Below are 26,983 nucleotides of genomic sequence, written 5' to 3'. Positions count from 1 at the left end.
TCATACACTGCTGGTGGGAGTGCAAACTGGGGCTACCACTATGGAAAACAGTATGGAGATTCCTCAAATAATTAAGAATAGGACTACCATATGACCCAGCTATTCCACTGCTGGGTATTTATCCAAAGAACACAAAAACACGAGTGCATAAAGATACATGCACCTGCATGCTCATTGCAGCATTATTCACAATATGCAAGACTTGGAAGAAACCTAGGTGCCCAACGACCAGGATGAATGGTTAAAGAATTTGTCGTATATATACACAATGGCATACTACTCAGCCATAAGAAATGATGAAATTTGACTATTTGTCACAACATGGATAGATCTTGAGGGTATTATGCTAAGTGAAATAAGTCAGAAGGAGAAAGACAAATACTGTATGATCTCACTCATAAGTAGAAGATAAAAACAACAATAACCAATCACATAAAGACGGAGACTGAATTGTTCATTACCAAAGGGGAAAGTGGATAGGAGGAGGGCAAAAGGTGTGATTAGGCACATGTGTGTGGTGATGGATTTTAATTAGTCTTTGGTTGGTGAACACGATGTAATATACACAGAAATCAAAATATAATGATGTACACCTGAAATTTATATAATGTATAAACCAACGTTACCATAATAAAAACTTTATTTATTTTAAAAAATTGGCTTCTAGAGATACGTTACCAACAATATGAATGTACTTAACACTACTGAACTATATAGGTAAAAATGGTTAAAATAGCAAGTTTGCAGGATACAAGGTTAACATATAAAAGTCAGTCACTTTCCTACATACCAGCAAAGGATAGTGAAATTTGACATTTAAAACACAATGGCATTTACATTAGCACCCCCAAAAATGACATACTTAATTATAAATTTAAGAAAGTATGTACAAGATCTCTATAAGGAAAACTATACAAGTGATGAAAATTACCAAACAAAAAGTAAACAAATGGAGAGATAGTCATGTTCACACATAGGAAGATTCAATATTATCAAAGTGGCAATCCTTCACCAACTTCTTCTATTGATTCAATGAAATCCCCCAAGAAATCTCACCAAGTTATTTTGTGGATATCAACACATTTATTCTAAAGTTTATATGAGAGGCAAAAGACCCAGAATAGCAAACTCTATATTGCGGAAGAACAAAGTTGAAGGACTGACACTATCTGACTTATAGACTTATACACTACAGTAACCAAGACAGTGTGGTACATGCAAAAGAGACAGACAGATCAATCAGATGGAATAGAGAGCCCAGCAAAAGACCTACATAAATAGTCAACTGATCTTTGACAGCAGAGCAAGGGCAATACAATGGAGCAATGATAGTCTTTCCAATAAAAGAGGTTAGAACCAATGGATTTCCACATGCAAAAAAAAATCAATCTAGACACCTTTACATACTTCACAAAAATTTACTCAAAATGGATCATAGACCTAAATGTAAAATGCAAAATTTATAAAACTCCTAGAAGTAGGAGTAAACCTACATGACCTTAACTATGGCAATGACTTGTCAGACACAACACCAAAGGCACAATGCATGAAAAAAAACTGATAAGCTGAAGCTTATTAAAATTAAACCTTCTGCTCTGAGAAAGTCAACATCAAAAGAATGAGAAAACGAGTCACAATCTGGGATAAAATATTTCCAAAAGGCACATCTGATAAAAGACTGTTATCCAAAATATACAAAGAACTCCTAAAACTCACTAAGAAATCCAACCCAGTTAGAAAATGAGCAAAATACCTGAACAGACACCTCATCAAAGAAGACATATAGATGGCAAATAAGATGAGAAGATGCTCTCCATTATATGCCACTAGAGACTTGCAAATTAAAACAATAGTGAGAGAACACTATACATCTACCAGAGCGGCCAAAGTCAAGAATGCTGACACCACCAAATGCTGGCAAGGATGTGAGGCAACAGGAGCGCTCACTCATGGCTGGTGGGAATGCAAAATGGTACAGCCACTTTGAAGGACAGTTTGGCAGTTTTTTACAAAATTAAACATACACTTACCATATGATCCAGCAATTGTGCTCCATAGTATTTACCCAAAGGATCTGAAAACTTATCTTCACACAAAAACCTGCACATGAACGTTTACAGCAATTGTTTTCATAATTACCAAAACTTGGAAGCAACCTACACGTCCTTCATTAGGTGAATGGATAAACTGGTACATCCAGACAATGGAATATTACTCATCACTAAAAAGAAATAAGCTATCAAGCCATAAAAAGGACACAGAGGAAACATAAATGCATATTACTAAGTGAAAGAAGCCAATCTGAAAAAGCTGCATACTGTATGAGTCCAACTACCTGACATTCTGGAAAAGGCAAAACTGTGGAGACAGTAAAAATAGCAGTGGTTTCCAGGAGTTAGGGGGAGGGATGAACAGGCAGAGTGCAGAGAATTTTAAGGGCAGTGAAGCCATTCTATATACTATAATGGAGGATATATATCATTATACACTTGTCAAAATTCATAGAACATACAACCCCAAGAGTGAACCCTAAGGTAAACTACCGACTCTAAGTGTTAATGATGTGTCAGTGTGGGGTCCTGACAGACGTATCACTGTGACACAGGATGTCAACAGCAGAGGCTGTACATGTGCGATGACAGAGGGTGTACGGGAAATCTCTGTCCCTCCTCTCAATTTTGCTGTGAACCTAAAACACTCTAAAATATAAAGTTTATTCATTTTTTAAATGGTTAACATGGTAAATTTAATGTTATGTGTATTTTACCACAACTTAAATTAAAAATTTAAAAATGAAGGTAATACATTAAAAAACACATGGGTAAAAGATCCACTAAAGTTCAAGATAGACCAATAAATTTTAATATAGCATATTAAAAAAGTTCATCGGTAGGTTTTAGCTTCTGCATTGCAACTAACCTTTACCACTTAAGTTTTGGTGTAGTATCAAAAGAAGAATATTGGTAATTATCTGAAAAGCCTATCAAAACACTCTTCCCTTTTCCAACTACATAAACTGGATTTTCTTCATGTATTTCAAACAAAACATATAGCAACAGACTGAATGCGCAGGTAGGTATGAGAATCTAGTTGTCATCTATTAAGCTAGACATTAAGGAGATTTATAAAAACGTACAACAATCTCCCTCTCTAAATTCTTTTTGTTTTGGAAAATATAGTTTTTATTTTTAAAATGTGTTACTTATGTTAACACATAATAAGTCAATCCTGTTATTTTTAAGTGAATTAATAAAAATTCTTAAACTTCCATATTATGTGGACAGTGACAACAAAATGAAGTAACATTTGTCAAGGCTTCTAAAAAGGAGCTGGGAGGGGCCAGCCTGTTGGGGCAGCGGTTCAGTTCACGCACTCTGCTTTGGCGGCCTGCGGTTGGCTAGTTGGGATCCCAGCCACCACTTGTCAAGCCATGCTGTGGCAGGCATCCCACATACAAAGTAGAGGAAGATGGGCACGGATGTTAGCTCAGGGCCAATCTTCCTCAGCAAAAAGAGGAGCATTGGCAGCAGATGTTAGCTCAGAGCTAATCTTCCTCAAAAAAACAAATAAATAAAATCAAAATCAAAATGGAACTAGGAAGCCATAAGAGAATGGGACTTAGGCACACACACTACATCTCTACCCAGATAGGACATAACTTTTCAACTGGGCTATACTGCTGTCATCTTGGCCTTCTGTCAAGAGACACCCTTATTCCCATAGAAAAGAACTTTTTGCCTTAGAGATGGCCTTGGCAACGAATCAGTATAGCCAAGAAGTAACAGTTGTTGCCAGCACAATTCACAAATTTTACAAAACCACCTGTATGATTTCTCTTTTTGCTTTTATAAACCCTTGCCTCTTTTGTCTTCCTTGGAACACATTTTGGGTTTCTACCTGACTCTGTGTCTCCCAAATTGCAACTCTAATTGCCCAAATAAATATCTGCTGTTTGAATTCTAGTGAATTTTTCCTTGGTCAACAATTAATTTCTAATATGATAAATATCGACACATTTAAGCAAAAATACAAAAGCTCTTTGAGACTTTCAATAATTGCTAACCTCTAAGGAAAAATTCTAAAAAGTTTGAGAACCATTGCATTAAAATCTTTCATGTGGGGGCCGGCCTGGTGGCGCAGTGTTTAAGTTCGCACGGTCGGCTTCTCAGTGGCCCGGGGTTTGCGGGTTCAGATCCCGGATGCAGACATGGCACCACTTGGCAAAAAGCCATGTTGTGGTAGGTGTCCCATGTATAAAGTAGAGGAAGATGGGCATGGATGTTAGCTCAGGGCCAGTCTTCCTCAGCAAAAAGAGAAGGATTAGTGGTAGATGTTAGCTCAGGGCTAATCTTCCTCAAAAAAAAAAAAAGTTATATTAAAAAAAGAAAATCTTTCACGTGTTCTGGTGAAGTTTTGTGTGCCCCGAAAATTCATGTTGAAGCCCTAATCCCCAATATGATGGTAAAAAGTGGGACCTTTCAAAGGTAATTGGAGTTAGATGAGGTCATGAAGGTGGTGCCCATGATGGAATTAGCGCCCTTATAAGAAGAGACAGTTTGCGCCGTCTACACACAAAGAGGAGGTCATGTGAGCACAGCAAGAAGGCAACGGTCTACCAGACAGGAAGAGACCTCACAGAAGACCCCCCTGAGGGCACCCTCATCCCAGTCTTGCGGCCTCCACAACTATGAGAAAATGAATTTCTGTTGTTTACGCCACCCGGTCTTGGGTATTTTGTTACGGCAGTCTGAGCTTACCAACACAGCACATAATAGCAAAAGAGACTGGAATCAACCCAAAAGTCCGTTACTCAGAGAGCTGGCTAAATAAATCGTGATGCCTCCAAACCCGGAACGCTCTGCAGAGGGGGGCGGGGCGGGCATTCCAGGACTGAGCGGGACGGCAGATTCGGAAGAGCGGACAAAAAGGGAAGGAAAACAACATAGGCAAAAATTTCACTCGCACCCAAACCTCTCCTGATGTGTTTTATGTTTGAGGACTCTGTCTACTGTTCTTCGTTTCCCGCCATAATCTACCTCTGTCGGTGTCAGCGGAGCAGGCACTGAATGCTTTTTTGTCGCAGGACAAATTACTGTACGCAGGACAAGCTATTCTTCCGGAACAAACGCTCCTCGGGGACAGTCAGCTTTTTGATGTCTGGGTGGACTTTCTAGAAGGTTCTGGGATGCTTTTGAGCGAAGGAAATTTGGAGGCACTTCTGTGAAGCGCACACGGGCCCACCACGAAGACTGGGATTCAAAAGAGCAAGAGCCTCGACCCTGAGCCGGTCACACGACCTGCCCTCTTCTGAGTCCCCTCTCTATCCCGACGCGGCGCCCACACTCGCCGGGTGGCAGGGTGTCCGGACACGAGGAGCCGACCAGCGGGGGAACCCGGGTTTTTCCCGGAGTTCCCTCACAGTCCGACGGGAAGGGAGGAAAAGAAGAACCTTCCTCCGCCCCAGAGCGCAGCAGCAGGGTCTCCAGCGGCTTACCAGGTCCGGACGCCAGCGCGCCACCGAGCCCCGCAAGCAGCATCAGGAGGCGGAGCATGCTGTGGCTTCCCGGCTCCGTGTGGGGACTGGGCCGCCGACCGTTGGGCCGGCTGGAGGCGGGCGCCGCTCCCGCCGACCCGGGACGCGCGGCCCCTGAGGCCGCCTCCCCGCGCGGCCGCTGCGCCGGCCCAACGGTCGCCCCGCCCCGCCCCGAGCGGACCCGCCCCGAGCCGCCCCGAACCGCCCCGCGCCGCCTCCCGGCCGCCGGCTCTCCCCTCCGTCGCGGTCGCCGTCCCCCGTCCCCCGTCCCCCTTTCGCCCCGTGGGGACGGACCTAGAAGAACTAACACGTCGACTGTGCGCTGTTTTGTCTCAGGCACTTCCATGTGCTTTAAAAGGCGAACGTGTAATACTTTCTGCATTGAAAATACACCCACGCACGCTCGCACACAAATATACATGTTCATTATTACTGAAGCTGGGTTTCTCAAACTAAAAAACAACTAACCAGATGTGTAAAGAAGATTCCAAGAAAGGGAAAACTGAGTAGATTTTGCTCTCCTTGGAAAGAGCCTGCTACGGCTTTCCTCCAGACCCACTTGCCCAAACGCACTTTGTGACCGGGCTGTGTCTACTTTTTCCTCCCATCGACCTGGCTCTCCACGAGCCCTCGGCTAAAATTCATGGGTTGCCATTCTCCTGTTCAGTAATTTCTCCGGACAAAGAATATTCATTCACTCACGCAGTGAATGAGATGCACGAGATTCTTGCCCATAATTACAGTGTGTATGTTCCAGTAGAGAGTTCTAGCCAAATTCCTCAGCAGAGTATTCAGTTTTCTGAATTCGGAGCGCAGGCTCTGCGGCCCGCTTTCTCCCGTCCCCAGGGCTCAGCCGCCTCGACCTCGGGTCTCTCCTGAGTGAACAGCGGCTCATGCCCTGGGGCTGCAGGGCCTCCTCCCTCCCACCCTCACCCCCAGTCTCACCTATACACACCATCTTTTGTTTCTTTTCAAATCCCAAAGCACGAATTCATCCCTCATACTAATTAACAGAAAAGCAAACACGCAAACTAACAGGCCCCGTGGGAACACAGAAGCTCACTTGGGGAATCACATCCAAACTGACAGCTGGGATGAGATTTCATGGATGCAGAGGATTTCGGCAGGGCAATCGCAGCCTGAAAAGCAATAGCGTGAGCAAAAACAAGGCAACAAAAATATACACTTAGCTAGTATCTCAACAGGAACAGCCAATGCTAGACTAACACTGCTTTTAAGTAGTTGAGCCAAAAGTTGGGTTCAGAGTATTAGAAGAACAATTACAGTAAATGCTTAGACTTGTCAGCGGTGTTTTGAATGAATTTCTAGTCCTTTCCTTTCTTCGTTACTTCCCTCTCCTCAGCCTTTCCTGTCTCAATCTTTACTAGATTAGATTTTATATTATTTTTACTTGTGTATATAGCCCTTTCCGTAACAGGATGCATGTCCCATCCAGAACTTAGATATCACAGTACCTAATATGGTACCCGCAAGAGGTAGTTTCAGTAAACATCTATGAAATTTAATAAAATCTGATTTGTGCTTAGAACACTGGGATTGTGCTTAACTATATGGTTAGAGACCCAGGTATCCAACTGATAGAAAGGGAAAATGCAATACAGTAGTCCCCTTTATCCAAAGTTCTACCTTCTGTGGTTTCAGTTACGCGTGGTCAACCAGGGTCAGAAAATATTAAATGGAAAATTCCAGAAATAGACAATTCTTAAGTTTTAAATTGTGCCCTTTCTGACTAACATGATGAAATCTCCTGCTGTCCTGCTTCCTCCCGCAAAGGATGTAAATCATCCCTTTGTCCAGCGTGTCCATGCTGTATGCGTCACCTGCCCACTGGAATAGGAAAATACATAGTACATATAGGGTTAGGTGCGATCTGTGGTTTCAGGCATCCACTGAGGTTCTCGAAAGGTATCCCTCACGGATAAGGGGGGACTACTGTACCCTGAACAAGGTTAATTTTCGAACACATAGTCACACAGTGCTATCAAAGATACATATAATTTATCCTTGATTATTGAAACATCTTTTGCAGATGGCAAGAAAGCACTTTAATATTTTCAAATTTTGAAGTGGCATCTATGACTAAGAAATTTTACAATTTTTAATAGCAATGCAAACTAAATCAAGGACAAACCTAAGTGAAAAGCATACAAAATGTGTAAAACTATATAAATAAGTAAAAGAAGTTTAGGCTGATCAAACAGTCTTTTAGAAAAACTTTCTAAATATTCAAAGATCCGAGGAAGTATCTATTTCCGAGGAAAGCTTTAAGTTATGTAGTTAATATATTACCGACTATAAAATTTCAGTGATATGAATTACAATTGCAAATATTGAGACAGATGACAAACGTTTAGTCTTCTATGAATTCATTCAGAGATTTAAATTGAGAAGAAGACTCTTAGTTTGGGATTGTTGACAATTTTTAATATATACCTGATTGTTAAAATAATGTACTATCTTCAGAGAACTGAAATCTCTCTCTTCAAAACTAATGTCTACCTTTAATAACAAAAAGCCATAGTGCACAATTTGGCAGAAGTCTGAGAAACTAGTGAGATAATATCTGTAAAAGTTTGACTAGTAGTTTTATCTAAAACTAGTATAATGTTTTAATTAACAAAGTTATAAATAGCTGAACATTTAGAAAGTTACTGGGCGACACAAATGAGAATTTCAAGTATTTTACTTATTGTAAATGTTATATTTGTATACGTATATATACACAAATCAAAAATTTTTTGAAAAACTAATGAAATTAGTTAATAAAGCTATATTAAACTTTATTATGAAAGGTTATGAAAAATTTTTAAATGTTTAAAATTTTACCATCCATACCATTTCTTCCACAGTAAAAATTTATTTTTTTAACACAGCTGGGATGATAACTCACAGATACCACACTAACTTTTTTGCATTTATCTAAGAAAACCTTTTCTTCCTTCCTTTCTCCAGGCCAATTTCTTTGAAAATATTAGTGTCAACAGAGACATGATCCAGCACACCTTAGAAAATGTAAACATTCTAAATTATATTAATAGCAAGCTTCGAAGTTTCAGATTTTAGACTTAAAGTGCTCATGAAATTCTAAAGTGGTTTTATGACAGCTCAGTTGATTGAAGATATTATAATTGCTCCTGCTTTATTATAGCCATGAATCAACAGCATATCTGATTAGTTCTATTAAATACTTCGTACCTTAAAGTTTATAATTTATTTAAAATAATGCTATTGTAAAAGGATGTCATGCTTTAACATGATTCATAATAGAATTTCTACTATTAAATTAAATTTTCTAACACTCCTTACCCATAGATAGATCCACAGAATCATTTATCCATAGAATGAACATAAAAATGGAAGAAAATAACTGTGTGTGAATACACACATACACACTTGTAGTGTACTTTGTACTTTCAAAATATTATGATATCTCAGTTGTGGGTTTTGTGCATTCTTCTGAAGACAAAATATTCCTTTATTCATGTAGTGAATGAGATATGATGATTATTAGTCTGTGCAAGATGAAAAATATTAGATATTATTGGTAATCAGTTTTCATAGGTATTAGATTATCACATGTTCAACCAGAAACTACATTAATGATAACTAAGATCAAAATTCAGAATTACATTTCAGCACATATTGACAAATCAATACAATTTATTTGAGAATCATTACAATAACATGTTCAAAATAATATAATCCATGTTAGGTGCATTAACCTCACACATGACTGAATAAGACTTATTCAGGGATGGAAATGGAAATGTTATTCTAAATTCCTTGGCTTTACTGCATTTCTTATATTTCTCAATTCCTACTATTCAATTTCTTGGTTTTCTGTGTTAGTAAAATTTCTTTTGCAGTATTGTTTTCTCATTCATATTGCAGCAGGAAGAAAGGCTTTTCAAGAAAATATCAGGGAAAAAAAGTATTAGCTCAGTTCCCTGAAGATATCTGCAAAAGGAAAGGTAAAAAAAAAATCAAGTGAGGGTACTATATAAAGGAGGTGCTGGAGCAGGACGAGCAGGAATGAAATGTCCCTGAGATGATACTTTCGGTTGTGGTGGAGGTAGCCTGTGAGGGGAAAAAAGACAGTTAATCATGTGTTTCAATTCAATGAAATAATACTACATTCATTACAAGCCCAACATAACACCATCCTTAACATCACTGACAATTCTTAAGGGTACATTACAGTCTGAGATTATTATTAATCTGATATGCAATGGTTAGGGGCCTCCAATCAGAGTCTAAAATGGAGTAACTACCTTAAATCAATGCTATTCTATAATTGACAATGTTGGATGAAGGTTCCACTTTCTAAGTTTTTAAAAAGAACAGTACACAAAATTGAAAAGATAAATTGTAAAAAATAAATGAGGACACTAGGTGGATTAAGCACCTCTTGTGCTGTTAGGATTTAAGGGCAGCAAATCACTGCTAAGTGTAACCCTTACCTATATACATAGGGCTGAAATTCCAGCTCTCCAAAGCATAATATCCACTCTGAGAATTAAACCTGCTGTGACTTCTAGACCGTCCTTCTTTAATCTATGGATAGCCTTCCTTAAACTCTTCATCCAATTCTAGTATACCTGTACTCTAATAACACACTGTCTTGCTACTTATATATTCTTCTCTTGATGCGCAGTTGGACTTCAATGCCCTCTTATTTCATAAAAAGATTATACATAAGACACTACTCACTGTTGCAATTCAATTGTAATTTGAAGGACTTTTGAAGGGTAGGAGAGGTGAAATACATTTTATGTGAAGCAAAATATGGTAATAAATGTTCTCCTTTCTTGCTGTTTTCAACCCTTCCACTGAGTCTTTAATTTGAGTTCTTATTTTTCTCAGTTCTAGAATTTCCATTTGATTCTTTTTTTCAAGTTTTTAGTTCTGTGCTGAAATTCTCAATCTTGACTATTAATTCCATGACATAATCATCACAGTTATTTCAAAATCCATGTCTGATAACTTTATTAACTGGATACCTTCTGGATCTGTTTCCATGGTCTATTGCCTTTCTTGGTTTTAGTCACAATTTCTTTTCTTATATGTCTGGTTGATTGGGGGCCAAACATAAAACATTGTAGAAATAAGTTAAGGATCTAGTCCAACCCTACCTCCAGGTCCCACCACAAAGCCTGGGATGTTTGCAGGTCACTTCCTCCTTTGCAGGGCTCCAGTTTTTGTCCCATTAGCCCTGTGAGTTTGTGGAAAGCTGTCCTCGGCATGCTAGCCTCTCAGTTCTCACAGAATAGATAGACACAGCTAGGACAGAAAAATGGCCCCCAAACCTGGGATCATCTCCAGACTGCCTTCCTTTCCTGGACCTTAGCCCCACAACTCTTCATTTCCTTGGTGGTTCTCTGATGCCTTCAAAGACATATTTTCTTATATTGTCTAGCTTTTCTAGCTGTTCTTATTGGGAAGGCTGGTCCAACCCCTCCGGATTCCCATTGCTGGTTGTTTTAAAGGCCCTTGCTTCTGAATCTTACGTACACCAAAGCTGCACTAGCAGCTGATTGACATGCTCAAATTTCTTTAAAATTTCACTTTGACACCACACTAAAATGACAAAACTTACATAAAGTTCTTAAAAATTTTTCGGCAATTTGTGCTCTATCTAAACTGTTGTCAATAAATGCCTTGTCCTAAATTAAATTAAAATACAAGGGAGGGGCCAGCTCCATGGCTGAATGGTTAAGATCAAGTCCTCTGCTTAAGCAGCCCAGGGTTTCACTGGGTCAGATCCTGGGCGCAGGTGTGGCACCGCTGGTCAGGCCATGCTGAGGCTGCGTCCCACATGCCACAACTAGAAGGACTCACAACTAAAAACTATGGAGCTATGTACTGGGGGGACTTGGGAAAAGGAGAAAAAAGCAATACAAGGGAAGATATTAGATATTAACCCTGGGTTTCATTCTGGTCAAGTAATCTAAGCTAATTCACTTCAGACCTTGATGGGAACTGCTGAGGTTGCTTGGCTACGTAAGTGGTACTGGAAATCTGTTTGCATATACAGGCTAAAAAGGAAGAAAAAAGGTATTACCGCAATGCACTCATAAATATATTTTCTATACAGTCTATTTCCCATATAAAAGTAATTAACATATTTAAAATAAAAAAATAGATGATTGACTTGTAATGCTGACATTTAAAAATATTTCTCTTACTTAACATATCTTTGCCACTGAATGTGGAATGCTTAATTCTTTAAAAGCTATATCTTTTAATTCAATAATACTTAGGTATTATAATCTTGGTCCTAATCAACTACCTTAGTTAAAAGGTAACATATTTCCTCTGTCAATATATGTTAAATAAAACATTCCAAAAATGTATTGCCAATTATAGTACCTAACTGGTACTACAAATACCACTAATCTACAACCCTTGATTTTGGAATTCTTCCTTGATGAGGTAGTTGACGTGAAGCTTTGCAACAAGTGAGACTCTATAACATGGCCTCAAATAAGAAGTAAAAGTAAGAATATTTTTCACATATCACATTACAATAGGAAAAGTTAGGGAAAACCAGAAGGAATTACTAAATCACTAAATGGATTGTTGGTTTTTTTGTTGTTGAGCTGTATGAGTTCTTTGTACATTTTGGATATTAACACCTTATCTGATATATGGTTTGGAAAAATCTTCTCCCAATTCTTAGGTTGTCTTTTCATTTTGTTGATGGTTTCCTTTGCTGTGCAGAAGCTTTTTAGTTTGATATAGTCCCATTTGTTCATTTTTTCTTTTGTTTCCCTTGACCAGTCAGACATGGAACTTGAAAATATGCTGCTCAGACCAATGTCATAGAACGTGCTGCCTGTGTTTTCTTCTATAAGTCTCATGGTTTCGGGTCTTACATTCAAGTCTTTAATCCATTTTGAGTTGATTTTTGTACATCGTGTAAGGGAATGGTCTACTTTCATTCTTTTGCATGTGGCTGTCCAGTTTTCCCAACACCATTTATTGAAGAGACTCTCCTTTCTCCATCGTATGCTCTTGGCTCCCTTGTCAAATATTGGCTGTTCATAAATGTATGGGTTTACTTCTGGGCTCTCAAATTTGTTCCATTGATCTGTGTGTCTGTTTCTGTGCCAGTACCATGCTATTTTGGTCACTATGGCTTTGTAGTATAATTTGAAATCAAGGAGTGTGATGCCTCCAGCTTTGTTATTTTTTCTCACGACACCTTTGGCTATTCGGGGTCTTTTGTTGTTCCATATAAATTTTAGGATTCTATGTTCTATTTCTGTAAAAAAATGTTGGAACTTTGATAGGGATCGCGTTGAATCTATAGTTTGCTTTAGGATGTATGGACATTTTAACGATATTAATTCTTCCAATCCAAGACCACAGAATATCTTTCCATTTCTTTGTGTCTTCTTCAATTTCTTTCAACAGTGTTTTATAGTTTTTGGTGTACAGATCTTTCACCTCTTTGGTTAAGTTTATTCCTAGATATTTTATTCTTTTTGATGGAATTGTAAATGGGATTGAATTCTTAATTTATCTTTCTGCTACTCCATTCTTAGTGTATAGAAAGGCAACCGATTTTTGTACATTGATTTTGTATCCCATGACTTGACTGTATGCCTTTATTATTTCTAAAAGTTTTTTTACTGGACTCTTTAGGGTTCTGTAGATATAAAATCATGTCGTCTGCGAATAGTGACAATTTCACTTCTTCTTTTCCAATGTGGATCACTTTTATTTCTTTTTCTTGCCTGATTGCTCTGGCTAGGACTTCCAATACTACATTAAATAACAGTGGTGACAGTGGGCATGCTTGTCTGGTTCCTGTTCTTAGAGGTATACTTTCAGTTTTTCTCCATTGAGAATGATATTTGCTGAGGGTTTGTCATATATGGCCTTTATTATGTTGAGGTATTTTCCTTCATATACCCATTTTATTTACAGTTTTTGTCATAAATGGATGCTGTATCATGTCAAATGCTTTCTCTGCATCTATTGAGAGGATCATGTGATTTTTAATCTTCATTTTGTTAATGTGGTGTATCACATTGATAGATTTGCTGATGTTGAACCATCCCTGCCTCCCTAGAATGAAACCCACTTGATCATCATGTATGACCTTTTTAATGTATTGTTGTATTCAATTTGCTAGTATTTTTTTTGAGGTGTTTTGCATCAATGTTCATTAATTATATCGGTCTGCAATTTTCTTTTTTTGTGTTGTCCTTGTCTGGTTTTGGTATCAGGATAATGTTGGCTTCACAGAAGGAGTTAGGAAGCCTCCCCTCCTCTTCAATTTTTTGGAAGAGTTTGAGAAGGATAGGTATTTAGTCTTCTTTGAATGTTTGGTAGAATTCACCAGGGAAACTATCTGGTCCTGGATTTTTATTTTTTGGGAGGTTTTTGATTGCTGTTTCAATCTCCTTATTGGTGATCGGTCTATTCAAATTTTCTACATCTTCTTGGTCCAGTTTTGGAAGGTTGTATGTTTCTAAGAATTTATCCATTTCTACTAGATTATTCAATTTGTTGGCGTATAGCTTTTGAAAGTATTCTCTTATTATCTTTTGTATTTCTGAGGTGTCCATTGTAATCTCTCCTCTCTCATTTCTGATTTTATTTATTTGAGCCTTCTCTATTTTTGTTCTTGGTGAGTCTAGTGAAGGGTTTGTCAATTTTGTTTATCTTTTCGAAGAACCAGCCGTTGGTTTCATTAATCTTTTCTATTGTTTTTTTAATCTCTATTTCATTTATTTCTGTTCTGATTTTTATTATTTCCTTCCTTCTGCTGATTTGGGGCTTGTTTGTTGTTCTTTTTCCAGTACCTTTAGGTGCACTTTTAGATTGTCTACTTGGGATTTTTCTTTTTTGTTGAGGTAGGCGTGAATTGCTATAAACTTCCCTTGTAGAACCGCTTTTGCTGTATCGCACAGGTTTTGAAATGTCGTGTTTTCATTTTCATTTGTCTCCAAGAATTTTTTGATTTCTTCTTTGATTTCTTCATTCACTCAATCATTGTTCAGTAGCATTTTGTTCAATCTCCACATTTTTTTGGCTTCTCTGGTTTTCTTTCTGTAGTTGATTTCCAGTTTCATACCTTTGTCATCAAAAAAGATGCATGGTATTATTTCAATTTTCTTAAATTTATTGAGACTTGTTTTGTTGCCTAATATGTGATCAGTCCTGGAGAATGATCCATGGGCATTTGAAAAGAATGTGTATTCTGTGGTTTTTGGATGGAATGTTCTGTATATATCTTCTAAGTCCATCCGGTCTAATGTGTCCTTTAAGGTCAGTGTTTCCTTATTGATCTTCTGTTTGGATGATCTATCCATTGGTGTAAATGGAGTGTTAAAGTCACCTACTATTATTGTTTTACTATCTGTTTCTCCTCTTATGTCTTTTAATAATTGCTTTATATATTTAGGTGCTCCTATGTTGGGTGCATAGATATTTAAAAGTGTTATATTTTCTTGTTGGATTGTTCCCTTTATCATTATGCAGTGCCAATCTTTGTCTCTTATTACAGTTTTTGATTTAAAGTCTATTTTGTTGGATATAAGTATTGCTACCCCCACTTTCTTTTCTTTGCCATTTGCATGGAATATCTTTTTCCATCCTTTCACTTTCAGTTTGTGAGTGTCTGTAGGTCTGAAGTGTGTCTCTTGTATGCAGCATATACATGGAGCTTGTTTTTTTTATCCAATTGGCCAGCCTATGGCATTTGATTGGAACATTTAGTCCATTGATATTTAAAGTAGCTATTGATAAATATGTATTTATTGCCATTTTGTCACGTTTCTTTTTTCTGGGCCTTTTAGTATTTCTTCTCTGTTCCTTTCTTTTTCTCTTGCTCTCTTCCCTTTTGTTTTGATGGCTATCTTTAGTAATATGTTTAATTTCTTTTGTTTTACTTTTTGTCCTGCTTGTTATAGGTTTCTGATTTGTGGGTACCATGAGGATCCTATTTAATATACTAAGCATATAACAGTCTATGTTGAGTTGATAGACTCTTTAGCTTGACCTCTTTCTAACAGCTCTACTTTTGCACTCCCCTCCTCCCACATTATGTGTTTTTCACATCTTATATAGTCTTTTGTTTAGTGTGTGCCTATCCCTTACCCTCGTATCATTGAAATGGGTGATTTTAGTACATTTGTCTTTTAACCTTCATATTATCTTCACAGGTGGTTGATCTGCTGCCTTTACTATATTTTTACCTTACAAGTAATTTTATTGCCTGTTTTTTGTTGTTGTTGTTGTTTTGGGGTTTTTATGATTATTTTTTTAATCTCTATTTGTGGTCATTGATTTCCCACTTAAATAAGTCCCTTCAGCATTTCTTGTAGAACTGGTTTCTTGGTTATGAACTCCTTTAATTTTTGTTTGTCTGGGGACCTCTTTATCTCTCCTTCTATTCTGAATGACAACCTTGATGGATAGAGTATTCTTGGCTGTAGGTTTTTTCCTTTTAGCACCTTACATATGTCGTGCCATTGTCTTCTCACCTGTAGGGTCTCAACTGAGAAGTCCACTGACAGCTTGATGGGCTTCCCTTTATATGTCACTTGTGGCCTTTCTCTTGCTGCTTTTAGGATTCTCTCTTTGTCTTTAATTTTGGACATTTGGATTGTAATATGTCTTGGTGTGGGTGTCTTTGGGCTTCTCTTGTTTGGAGCTCTCTGTGCTTCCTGAACTTGGATGTCTGTTTCCTTCCTCAGGTGAGGAAAATTTTCCTCTATTATTTCTACAAATAAATTTTCTGCCCCTTTGTCTCTCTCTTCTCCTTTTATTCTTTGAAAATTATAAGATTTGAGTTTCAAAATCCAAAAACAAGCATCTTATAATAGCTTGTCAAAACAGCATTATAGGTACACTATATGTGTTTTAACTCCTTTATTAACTTTCAAAATGTGATATAGTTACTGAAGAGAAGGGAAGAAAATGCACACTACAGCAATTCCTGCAGCAAACTTTGGATCACATGCCATTCCATGATATGCTGCTCCCACTTAATCAAGATAACTAATAATGAATAGTTATGAAGTTTAATCAATTTAGATAACCAATAACTAAGTAACAAAATTTTTCCTGTGGATAAATGCATTTTAAGTTATTAATAACTTAATGACCTTTTAAGAATTGGGTTCCTCAATAAAGCTATGCTTCCTTTAATACACAAATATTACATATCATGTCTAATGCTTTCAATTATTCTGTATTGGGTAATCTCCCATAGTTCCTACAAAGGTTAAGTTCTAAAGGCTACTTTAACATCAAATGATACACAGCCTAAAACCAAGCAATACCTAATTCTTCCAAAAAATTAATCACCACTGTTGTCACAACTGGATGAATGTAATTCTAAGAATTAAGAATCAGGAAACTTTACTATCATGATTTGCATATAATGAGCCCCTAAAGTATGTAAACAGTGTTGGATTGGAGGACAGGGAGAGAAGAGACAGAATATGCAGTAGACTCACCAAGAAAAAGAAAGACAGGAGGTAGAAAGTGACCTCACTCATTTTAGTCCTTATTTAATGTTGCTCCTGAATCCCCAAATCTGACTTTAAATTCCACAGGAGACACCAATAGATTTATAAATGTATTCTGTATTATTTAAGATCTTCAGAATTGTGTTTTTTGTTTTTTTTATCTAAAATAAACAAAATTGTAAAATAAAAATCTACATAAAGACTCTTGAAAGAAACAGTACAAGTAGTTAAATAGCTACACCTTAGATCAGTATAGAAATACCAGAAGGTAACCACATTACTATTAAATATGTCGTATTGTAACCAGCTTCATATGCAATTATTGCATTCTCTTAACTAACTTACATTTTATTTAACATTAAAATGATGGTTTCAGCTATTTACTCCTGAAAAAATCTGTACAACCATAGAGGCCCAAGTTTATCCTAAGGCTTTCATATTTTCCAGTTCATTACATTTCCGTAGGTAAACAGTCCACTTTGAGAATAATGGCCTACCATGATTTAGTGCTTTACGTTGTTATCAGATTTTTATATTTTGCATTTTGCCAACACAGAACTCATACAATCTTTCTTTGAAGTATCTTGTGATTATACATAATAAATTTTGTATATTATTTTTATAGCTAATATACCAAATAATTTGATAAACCCTACATCAATGCAAATAAGGTAGTTACATTAATAAGTATGCCATATCATAAGACCTTTGAAACAAAAATTTTTATTTCCATGACCCCAATCTTTGTAGTACTTCATCAGCATCCCCATTAGAGGAAATCTTATTTTGATCTGACCAGACCTCCAAAGAAGTTCACATAACAGTCACTTTAAGCTGGGAAAACATCTGAAAACAGAAGACACATGATACACAGTTTTAGGTTACATAAATATAACATTACATCTGTATACGTAATGTTAATATATTCAATTTACTATTTTTTGGAGATGAAATCCACTGGGGGATGAAACTAGTTAGTAAGACTACTTTTTATAAAAGCGCAAGAGCTATTAATACAAGTTAGTGCATTAATAAGAATATTTCTTATTTAAATGTGAAAAATAAATAAAGTGTTGATAAGACTAAAGATATGAACAACTTTATAAGCTGCAATGCCACTCTAGAGCACATGTAATTATACTGAAAGACAAATTTTGTTTAATTACTAGTAAAACCTACTAACCTACAGCATTTTAAATGAATATAAAATATAAAATGTTAAAATATTGCAGTGCTCAATTGGAAGGACAAAAGCACAATTAAGATTTACTGAGTGCTTAGTAAGTTTTAATCATAAACCTAAGAACTTTAGTAATCAATAATTTTGAAATGAGATGGTTGTGATTATCTTTATCTTTCCACATAGAGAAATTAAGGATCAAAAGTTGTTAAGATTGCAACAACTGTTAAGGGTGAGAACGAGGATTCAAATCTCTGAATAGCTAAACTAATGTCTTTTTTGTCTGCTGCAGTGTGCTGCCATCATTTGTCTTCATCCAAATAAGACAACAAGACCATATATCCTGGATCAACAACGTACTTTGTAAACGCAGAGGTCTGAGTACCATAACAATAAACAATTTCAAGAATACATCCTCATTCAAGGAAGCAAATGTCATAATACTTTCTCTGAAATGCTTCTAATTGTGTGTGCAAACATATTTCTAAGTGTTTGCTGAAAACATAAAACATGGCAGCTTGAGATCTTCAATAACCTCCAGTAAGTTAGCAGAAGACTGCTGACAGAAAATAATATAGAATGGATAGAGTTCTCTGATACAGACAAGAGAGTTACCATTCTCCCAGCTCTTTAGAGACTGTTTGCACTTTGCTATTTTGCTGTATGTAACCTTCCCCAATAAACCATATTGAATATTTACACAACACAGCAGGTGTAGCATGAGTGAGGGTGATCCTTTGCAAGAATAAACATATGAAAAGCAAGACAAAAGAAAACAAAAATATGGTTTTGGAAATGAATCCACATATGTCAATAATCATAAATTATCAACAGATTAAACACTAGGCAAATGACAGACTTTAAGAAAATCCACTATGTGCAAATTAAAATAAAAACCCTTAAATTATAAAGACATACACATGCTAAGAGTCAAAGCGTGAAAATGCATAACAGGACAATACTAGACAAAAAGCATGTTATATGATAGTTATAGTAATTAACATAATAGTTACATCATTATGAAGAAAGCTTAAAGCCAAAACATGGGCATAATAATTATCACAACATATTTATAAAATATTCAATTCATCAGAAAGATGGAAGTATTCTAAACTTACTTATAACTAATAGCATAGCAACAAATGTATTAAACAAAATTTAACAGAATTATAAATAGAAATTGACTATGATAGTGAGGGATTTTTACACAGTTGTCTAATCATTAATAGATCAAGCAGACAAATTAACAAAGATATACAAGATTTTAAAAGCTCATGGAAGATTTTGGACATAATATGCATATATAAAAGCCCATATAAAACAATGAGAGAATATATATATTTTTTCAAATATACATGAAAGTTTGATATAAGTTGTCATATTAAGTGATAAGACAGTTCTTTGAATATAAAATACAGCTTGACTTAGATCACATGGTCCAACCACATTGGAATTCAGTTAGAGTAGATTTGATAAAAAGTATTTTAACAATGTTATTTTTACTTATATGGATAACTCTATTGTGGTTATATTAGATAATTATCTTATTCTAGGTAAAGCACACTGAAAAAAAAAAGCTCCACGATGCAATTTACAACTTACTTTCAAATGGAGAGAGTATAAGTGATAATGTGATATAATATTAACAGTAAGTCTAAGTAAAGAGAATATACATCTTCTTTGTATTATTCTTATTCTTGCAACTTCTCTGAAAGTTTGAAAATATTTCCAATTAAAATGTTTAAAACGTGAAGATGAAATGAAGATAATTTCAGATGAACAAAAGCTGAAGAGAATTTATCAACAGGCTGAACAGAAATGTCAGAAAACAGGCCTACAAGAAGGAATGAAGACCTTTGAAAGTGGTAAATATATGGGGGGAAATGAAATATGGCTTTCTGTCCTTAATTTCTTTAAACAATAATTGAATATTTAATTTTAAATGATTTATTTTGGTTTTTCTATTAATTAAGTCATGCCATCTGAAAACAGTCGTTTTACTTCTTTCTTTCCAATTGGGATACCTGTTTTTTCTCTCTTGCCTAATTGCTCTGGCTGGGTCTTATAGTACTGTGCTGAATAGAAGGAGCAAGAATACACATGTTGTCTTATTCCAGATATTCCAAAACTTTTCAGCCTTTCCTCACTGAGTATGATGTTAGCTGTGTGCTTGTAATAAATGGGCTTTATTATGTTGAGATATGTTCCCTCTATACTCACTTTGTTGAGAGTTTTACCATAAAGGATGTTAAATTCTGTCAAATGCTTTTCCTGCATCTATTGAGATGGTCATATAATTTTGAGGCATTATTCTGCTAATGTGGTATATCATATATATTAATTTGCATATGTTGAATCGTTCTTGCATGCCAGAGATAAATCCCACTTGTTCATGTTGTATGATCCTTTTATTGTGCTGTTGAATTTGGTTTGCAAATATTTTGCTGAGAATTTTTGTATCTGTATTCATCAGGGATATTGGCCTGCAATTTTCTTGTCTGGTTTTAGTATGAGGGTAATGCTGACTTCATAATATGAAATTGGAAATATTCTCTCCTCTTCAATTTTTGGAAGTACTTGATAAGTATTAGTATTAAATCTTCTTTAATGTTTGGTAGAATTTACCAGTAAAATCATCTGGTCTGTAACATTTCTTTGTTGGAAAATTTTTGGTTACCATTTCAGTCTCGTTACTTGTCACTGTTCTGTTCAGATTTTCTATTTCTTTGTGATTCATTCTTGCTGGTTTGTATGTTTCTAAAAATTTACCCATTTCTTCTAGGTTATTCAATTTCTTTGTGCATAATTGTTCATATTACTCTCTTATAATCACTTTAATTTCTGCGATATCAGTTGTAATCTCTCCTCTTTCATTTCTGATTTTTTTCTCTTTGTCTTAGTTTAGCCAAAGACTTTTCAATTTTGTTTATCTGTTAGAATTAGCAGCTCAGTTTCATTGATCTTTTCTATTGTATTTCTAGTTTCTACTAGCATTTATTCATTTATTTCTATTATTCATTTATTTCTGTTCTGATCTTTGTTATTTTCTTCCTTCTGCTAACTTTGGGATTAGGCTCTTCCTCTTCTGGTTCCTGAGGTATAAAATTAGATTAGTTATTTGAGATCTTATTGCTATGAACTTCCCTGTTAAAACTACTTTTGCTATATCTCATAAGTTTTGGAATGTTTTCTTTCCATTTTCATTAGTCTCAAGATATTTTTTTATTTCTCGTTTGATTTCTTCTTTGACTCATTGGTTGTTCAGGAGCTTGTATTTCAATCTGCAAACATTTCTGAATTTTTTATTTTTTCTCCTGATAGTTTCATACTATTATGGTCAGAAAATATACTTGATATAATTTTAATCTTATTAAATTTCTTAAGACTTGTTTGGTGGCCTAACATATGATCTATCTTTGAAAGGTTCCATGTGCACTTGAGAGGAATCTATATGCTTCTGCTGTTGGATGGGATGTTCTATATATGTCCGTTAGGTTTATTTGGTTTACAGTGTAATTTAAGTCCAATTTTTCCGCATTGATTCCCTGTCTGGATGTTCTATCCAATGTAGAAAGTAATGTATTGAAGTCCCTTCTATTATCATATTTCTGTCTACTTATTTCTTGAGATGTGTTAATATTTGCATTATATATTCAGGAGCACTGATGTTGGGTGCATTTTTTTTTTGCAATCATTGTTTCTTCTTCACGAATTGACCCCTTCATCATTATTTAATGACCTCTTTCTCTCTTATTATCATTTTTGACTGATAGTCTATTTTGTCTAATATAAGTATACTGACCCCTGCTCTCTTTTAGTTTCCATTTGCATGGAATATCTTTTTCCATCCCTTCACTATGAAGTCATGTATGTCCTTATACTTAATGTGAGTCTTTTGTTGACAGCAATATTTGGGCCTTGGTTTTTTCATCCATTTAACCATTCTCTGTCTTTTGATTGGAGAATTTAGGCCATTTTCATTTAAAGCAATTATTGATAGGTAAGGACTTACTATTGCCATTTTATTCATTGTTTTCTGTGTGTTTTCCATATTCTGCACTCCTTATTTCTCTCTTGCTTTCTTCCCTTGTAATTTGATGATTTTCTGTAGTGGAATGCTTTGATTCCTTTCTCTTCATTTTTTGTTTATCTTTTATAGGTTTTTGCTCTGTGATTACTATGAGGCTTACATAAAGCATCTTATAAAGTCTATTTTAAGCTGGTAGCCACTGAACTTGGTTTACATAAAAAATAGCATTTCTACTGCTGCCTACATTTTATGTTGTTGATGTCACGATTTACATGTTTTTGTATTGTGTGCTCATTAAGCAACTATTGTACCTACAGTTATTTTTAATTCTTTTGTCCTTTAATCTTTAAACCAGAGATTGGAATGATACAGGTGAAATGAAACTGTTCTTTTTACCATTTTGTGGGTTATTCTTGTTTTATTCAAACCTCTGTTACTGCACCTTCTTAAATTAACTCCTGACCTCTCCCAGACTATTTTTGCTCTTATGTAGCTGTCTAACTGTTGTTGTTTGTGGGGAGATGGAGGATGGGATCACATATTCCGTCATTGTCTTTCTAAACAACACACCTTGAACAACCTAGGAGTCAAAGGAGAAATCACAAAGGAAATTAGAAAATGTCTTTGGGCACGTGAAAACAAAAATACAACTCACCAAACTTATGTGATGTAGCGAAAGTGGTAGTAAGAGAGAGGAATAGGGTTATAAACATCTACCGTAAAAAGAATAAAAATCTCAAATAAACACCATCACTTTATACCTCAAGGAACTAGAAAAAGAAGAACAAACTAAGCTGAAGTTAGAAGGAATGAAAGAACAAATATGAAAGCAGAAATAAACAAAATAGAGATCAGAAAAAATCCACAAAACTGTTAGCTTTTTGAAAGCAGCAACAAAATTAACTAAATTTTCATTAGATTATCCAAGGAAAAAAGACAGAATATTCAAATAAATAAAATCATATATGAAAAGGGAGTCATTATAATTGAGGCCACAGAAATTAAAATTATTATAAGAGAATACTATGCAAAAGTATATGCCATCACATTGGAATAACCTACAATGAATAGATAAATTCCTAGAAACATACAACCTATCAAGACTTAATCACAAAGAAATAGAAAATCTTAACAGAACTATAGCTTTAAGGAGATTGAAATAGTAATCAAAAAATCTCTCAACAAAGAAAAGCCCAGAACCAAATGGCTCCACTGGTGAATCCTGCCAAACATTTAAAGATGAAATAACACCAGTCTTTCTCAAATTCTTCCAAAAATCAGAGAGGAGAGAACAATTCCAAATTCATTTTACAAGGTTAACCTAACCCTGATAGCAAAGTCAATGAAGACAGCAAAGAAAAGAAAACTACAGAACAATATTTCTTTTTAATATAGGTGAACAATACTAGTAAACTCAATCCGGTATCACATTAAAATATCAAAACCATGATCAAGTGAGATTTATGACTGGGATGCAAGGATGTTTTAACAAATGAAAATTAATTTGTATGATATACCACATTAATAAAATAAAGGATAAAATCATAGGCTCACCTCAGTAAATGCAGAAAAAGCATATTACAAAATTCAACACTCTTTCATGATAAAAACACTCAACGCTATGAATGGTCATAAACTATCTCAACATAAAAAGTTGAAAAACCCAGAATTAATATACTCAACGTTGAAAAACTGAAAGCTTTCTCCAGAAGATCAGGAAAAGACAAGAATACCCACTCTCACTACTTATATTCAATCTTGTACTGGAACTTTTAGCCATAGCAATTAGGCAGGATAAAGAAATAAAAAGCATACAAATCAGAAAGGAAGAAGTAAAATTATCTCTGTTCACAGATGACATGATCTTATATATAGAAAACCTGAAAGATTCCACACACACAAGAAATTTAGAATAAATAAATTCAGCAAAATTTCAAGATATGAAATCAACGTTCAAAAAGTATTTGTGTTTTTACACATGATCAGCAGTCTAAAAATGAAATTAATTAATCCTATTTACAATAGCATCAAAAACAATAAAATACTTAGAAATAAGCTTAACCAAAGAGGTGACAGACTTTTACACTGGAGATTGAAAAACATTCAAAAGAAATTAAAGGCAAAAATGAATAGAAAGCTAAGCCACACTCATGAATTATAAGATTTAATACTGTTAAAATGTCCATACTACCCAAAGTGACATACAGATTCAATGCAATCTTTATTAAAATTTCAATGTCATTTTTCTTACCAAAATGTAACAAAACTAAAATTCATATGGAACCAAAAATGGCCCTGATCAGGCAAAACAATCTTGAGAAATAGGAATAAAGCAAGAGGCCTCACACTTCCTGATTTGAAAACATTCAAAAGCACAAGTAATTGAACAGTGTGGCACTGGCATACAGACAGATATATAAACCAATAAAACAGAATAGAGAGCTCAGAAATCATCCCACATGTCTATGGTCAACTGAGCTTTGAAAAGGGTGCCAAGAATAACCAATGGGGAAAGAATAGTTTCTTCAAAAAATGGTGTTGGGAAAACTGGCTATCCAGAAACAAGCAATGAAATTTTACCTTGTTTAACATCACAAACAAAAAAAACTAAAAAATAATTAAATACTTAAATGTAAGGCCTAAAATTGTAACTTCCTAGAAGATAAAATACAGGAAAAACTTCATATCAGTGGTCTTGGGTAATGACACCAAAAGAACAGACAACAAAAGCAAAAGTAAACAAGTCAGATTACATCACACTAAAAATCTTCTGCACAATCAAGGAAACGATCAACAGAATGAAAAGACAACCTACAGAATGAGAGAGAATATTTACAAACCATGTATCTGATAAAGGGTTAATATCTAAAATATATAAGCAATCATCATGGTGGTGTAGGATGCTCCCTTGGTCTCTCCCCTTCAATCTACAAAGAGTAAGACATCCATAACTCAACAATGGCTACATTTCTTAACACAACAGGATGCTGTAGAGATCCACACATTGGTACATACAAAGGTGGGTGGGTTGGAGCACATAGAGGAGGGAACTGGGTGAACAGTGGAGGCAGTGTCCACATTCTGGACCCCTGGCTATAGTGACTAAGCCAGCTCCCCTAAGCCACAGAGAACCTGGTAGCAGCAGCAAAGACATGCACACAACTCTGGCCTCCTGACCACAGTGGTACCTATGGCCAAAGGGAACAGAGTAACAGCAGAGGTGAAGGCCTACAATCCCAACAGTCTGGCAGAAGCTCACAGCCTGATAGCAACAGTGGAGATGCGCACATGATTCTGGCTTCCTGACTGCAGTAGTGCCTTCTGCCACAAGGAATTGAGCAACAGCACGGGCAGTGTGCACAAACCTGGTTCCTTTTCCCACTTCTCCTTTCCTCTACCACAGCCATGATTGTGACCCATGTGTTCCCAGACATGGTGGAGGCATCCACCACACCTGTGCCTCTGTCATAAAGCCAGTGACTGCAGCAACACCAGCAACATCATTGTACCCCAGAGGTGCAAACAGCAAAGATGAGGGTACCAGTGACACCTCTAATAGAGACAGTGGAGGGTGAAAAGTACCAATCCTCAAATATAGCCAGAGGTGCTCAGGTAAAGGAAACCAAAAATTAGTGCTATAGCACTATCTACTAAAAAACAAAAGAAAGACCTCTAATCTCCAACTGGTCTTCTAGAGCAAGCCAATTGGTTGAATACTTAGAATCAAAGCAATCAAAGCTATACCAAAATAAGAAAAATGTTTGCTACAACAAATGCACCAACAGAGGAGCAACTCCACAAGCAACATGAAAAGCCACAGTAACATGGCATCATAAAAAGAAAATAACAATGCTCCAGAAACCAAACTTAAAGTCATGGAAGATTATGATCTAATTGCTAAAGAATTCAAAATAACTGTCATGAAGAAACTTGATGAGCTACAAGAAATGTCAGAAAGACAGTTCAATGACCTTATGGATTAAATCAATAAACAGAAGGAATATTTTACCAAAGAGATTGAAACTCTGAAAAAGAACAACAGAAATCCTGGAGCTTAAGAACTCAATAAATGAGAGGAATAATGCATTAGAAAGCATTGGAAATAGAGCAGACCTATGGAGCAGACAATTAGTGAGCTCAAAGATAGAAACCTAGAAATGATACAAGTAGAAGAGGAGATAAAACTAAGAATTTTTTAATGTAGAAATTCTACAGGAATCATCTGACTCCATTAGAAAGAGCAACATAAGGATAATGGGTAGCCCAGAATGAGAAGAGAGATAAGGGAACAAAGAGCTTACTTAAAGAAATAATACCTGAGAACTTCCCAAACCTAGGAAAGGAACTGGATGTACAAATCCATGAAGTTAGTAGAACATACAATTATCTCAATGCAAAAATACCTTCTCTAAGACATGTGATAATCAAACTGTCAAAAGTTGATGACAAAGAAAGAATATTAAGGGCAACCAGTGGGGAAAAACCCAATAAAACTACAAGGGGACTCCCATTAGGCTGTCAGCAGATTTCTCAGCAGAAACTCTATAGGCCAGAAGAGAGTGGAATGATATATTCAAAATATTGAAAGATAAAAACTGTCAACTATTTTATCCATCAAAGTTATCCTTCAGGTATGAATAAGAAATAGAGGCTTTCCAAGACAAACAAAAGCTGAGGGAGTTCATTGCCACTAGACCTCCCTTACAAGAAATGTTGGAAGGATGTCTCCTATC

At 35.8% G+C, this 26,983-nt stretch overlaps 1 protein-coding gene across 1 annotated transcript in view; it reads right to left on the bottom strand.

The window, feature by feature from the left end:
- The window catches only part of LOC106826239 (disintegrin and metalloproteinase domain-containing protein 32-like), a 229,519-nt gene extending 223,827 nt beyond the window's left edge, over positions 1–5,692 (bottom strand). Inside the window, exon 1 of the mRNA XM_070499712.1 lies at positions 5,495–5,692. Coding sequence (XP_070355813.1) covers positions 5,495–5,552 — 58 coding nt within the window. The 5' untranslated portion in view covers positions 5,553–5,692. The remainder of the gene's footprint in view (positions 1–5,494) is intronic.
- Between the last annotated feature and the right edge of the window lie 21,291 nt (positions 5,693–26,983).

This window comes from Equus asinus, chromosome 27 (genome assembly GCF_041296235.1).
Source record: "Equus asinus isolate D_3611 breed Donkey chromosome 27, EquAss-T2T_v2, whole genome shotgun sequence".
Classification (NCBI taxonomy): Eukaryota; Metazoa; Chordata; class Mammalia; order Perissodactyla; family Equidae; genus Equus; species Equus asinus.
The sequence above is the reverse complement of the archived record's forward strand: the minus strand, read 5'-3'. Positions and strand labels throughout refer to the sequence as shown.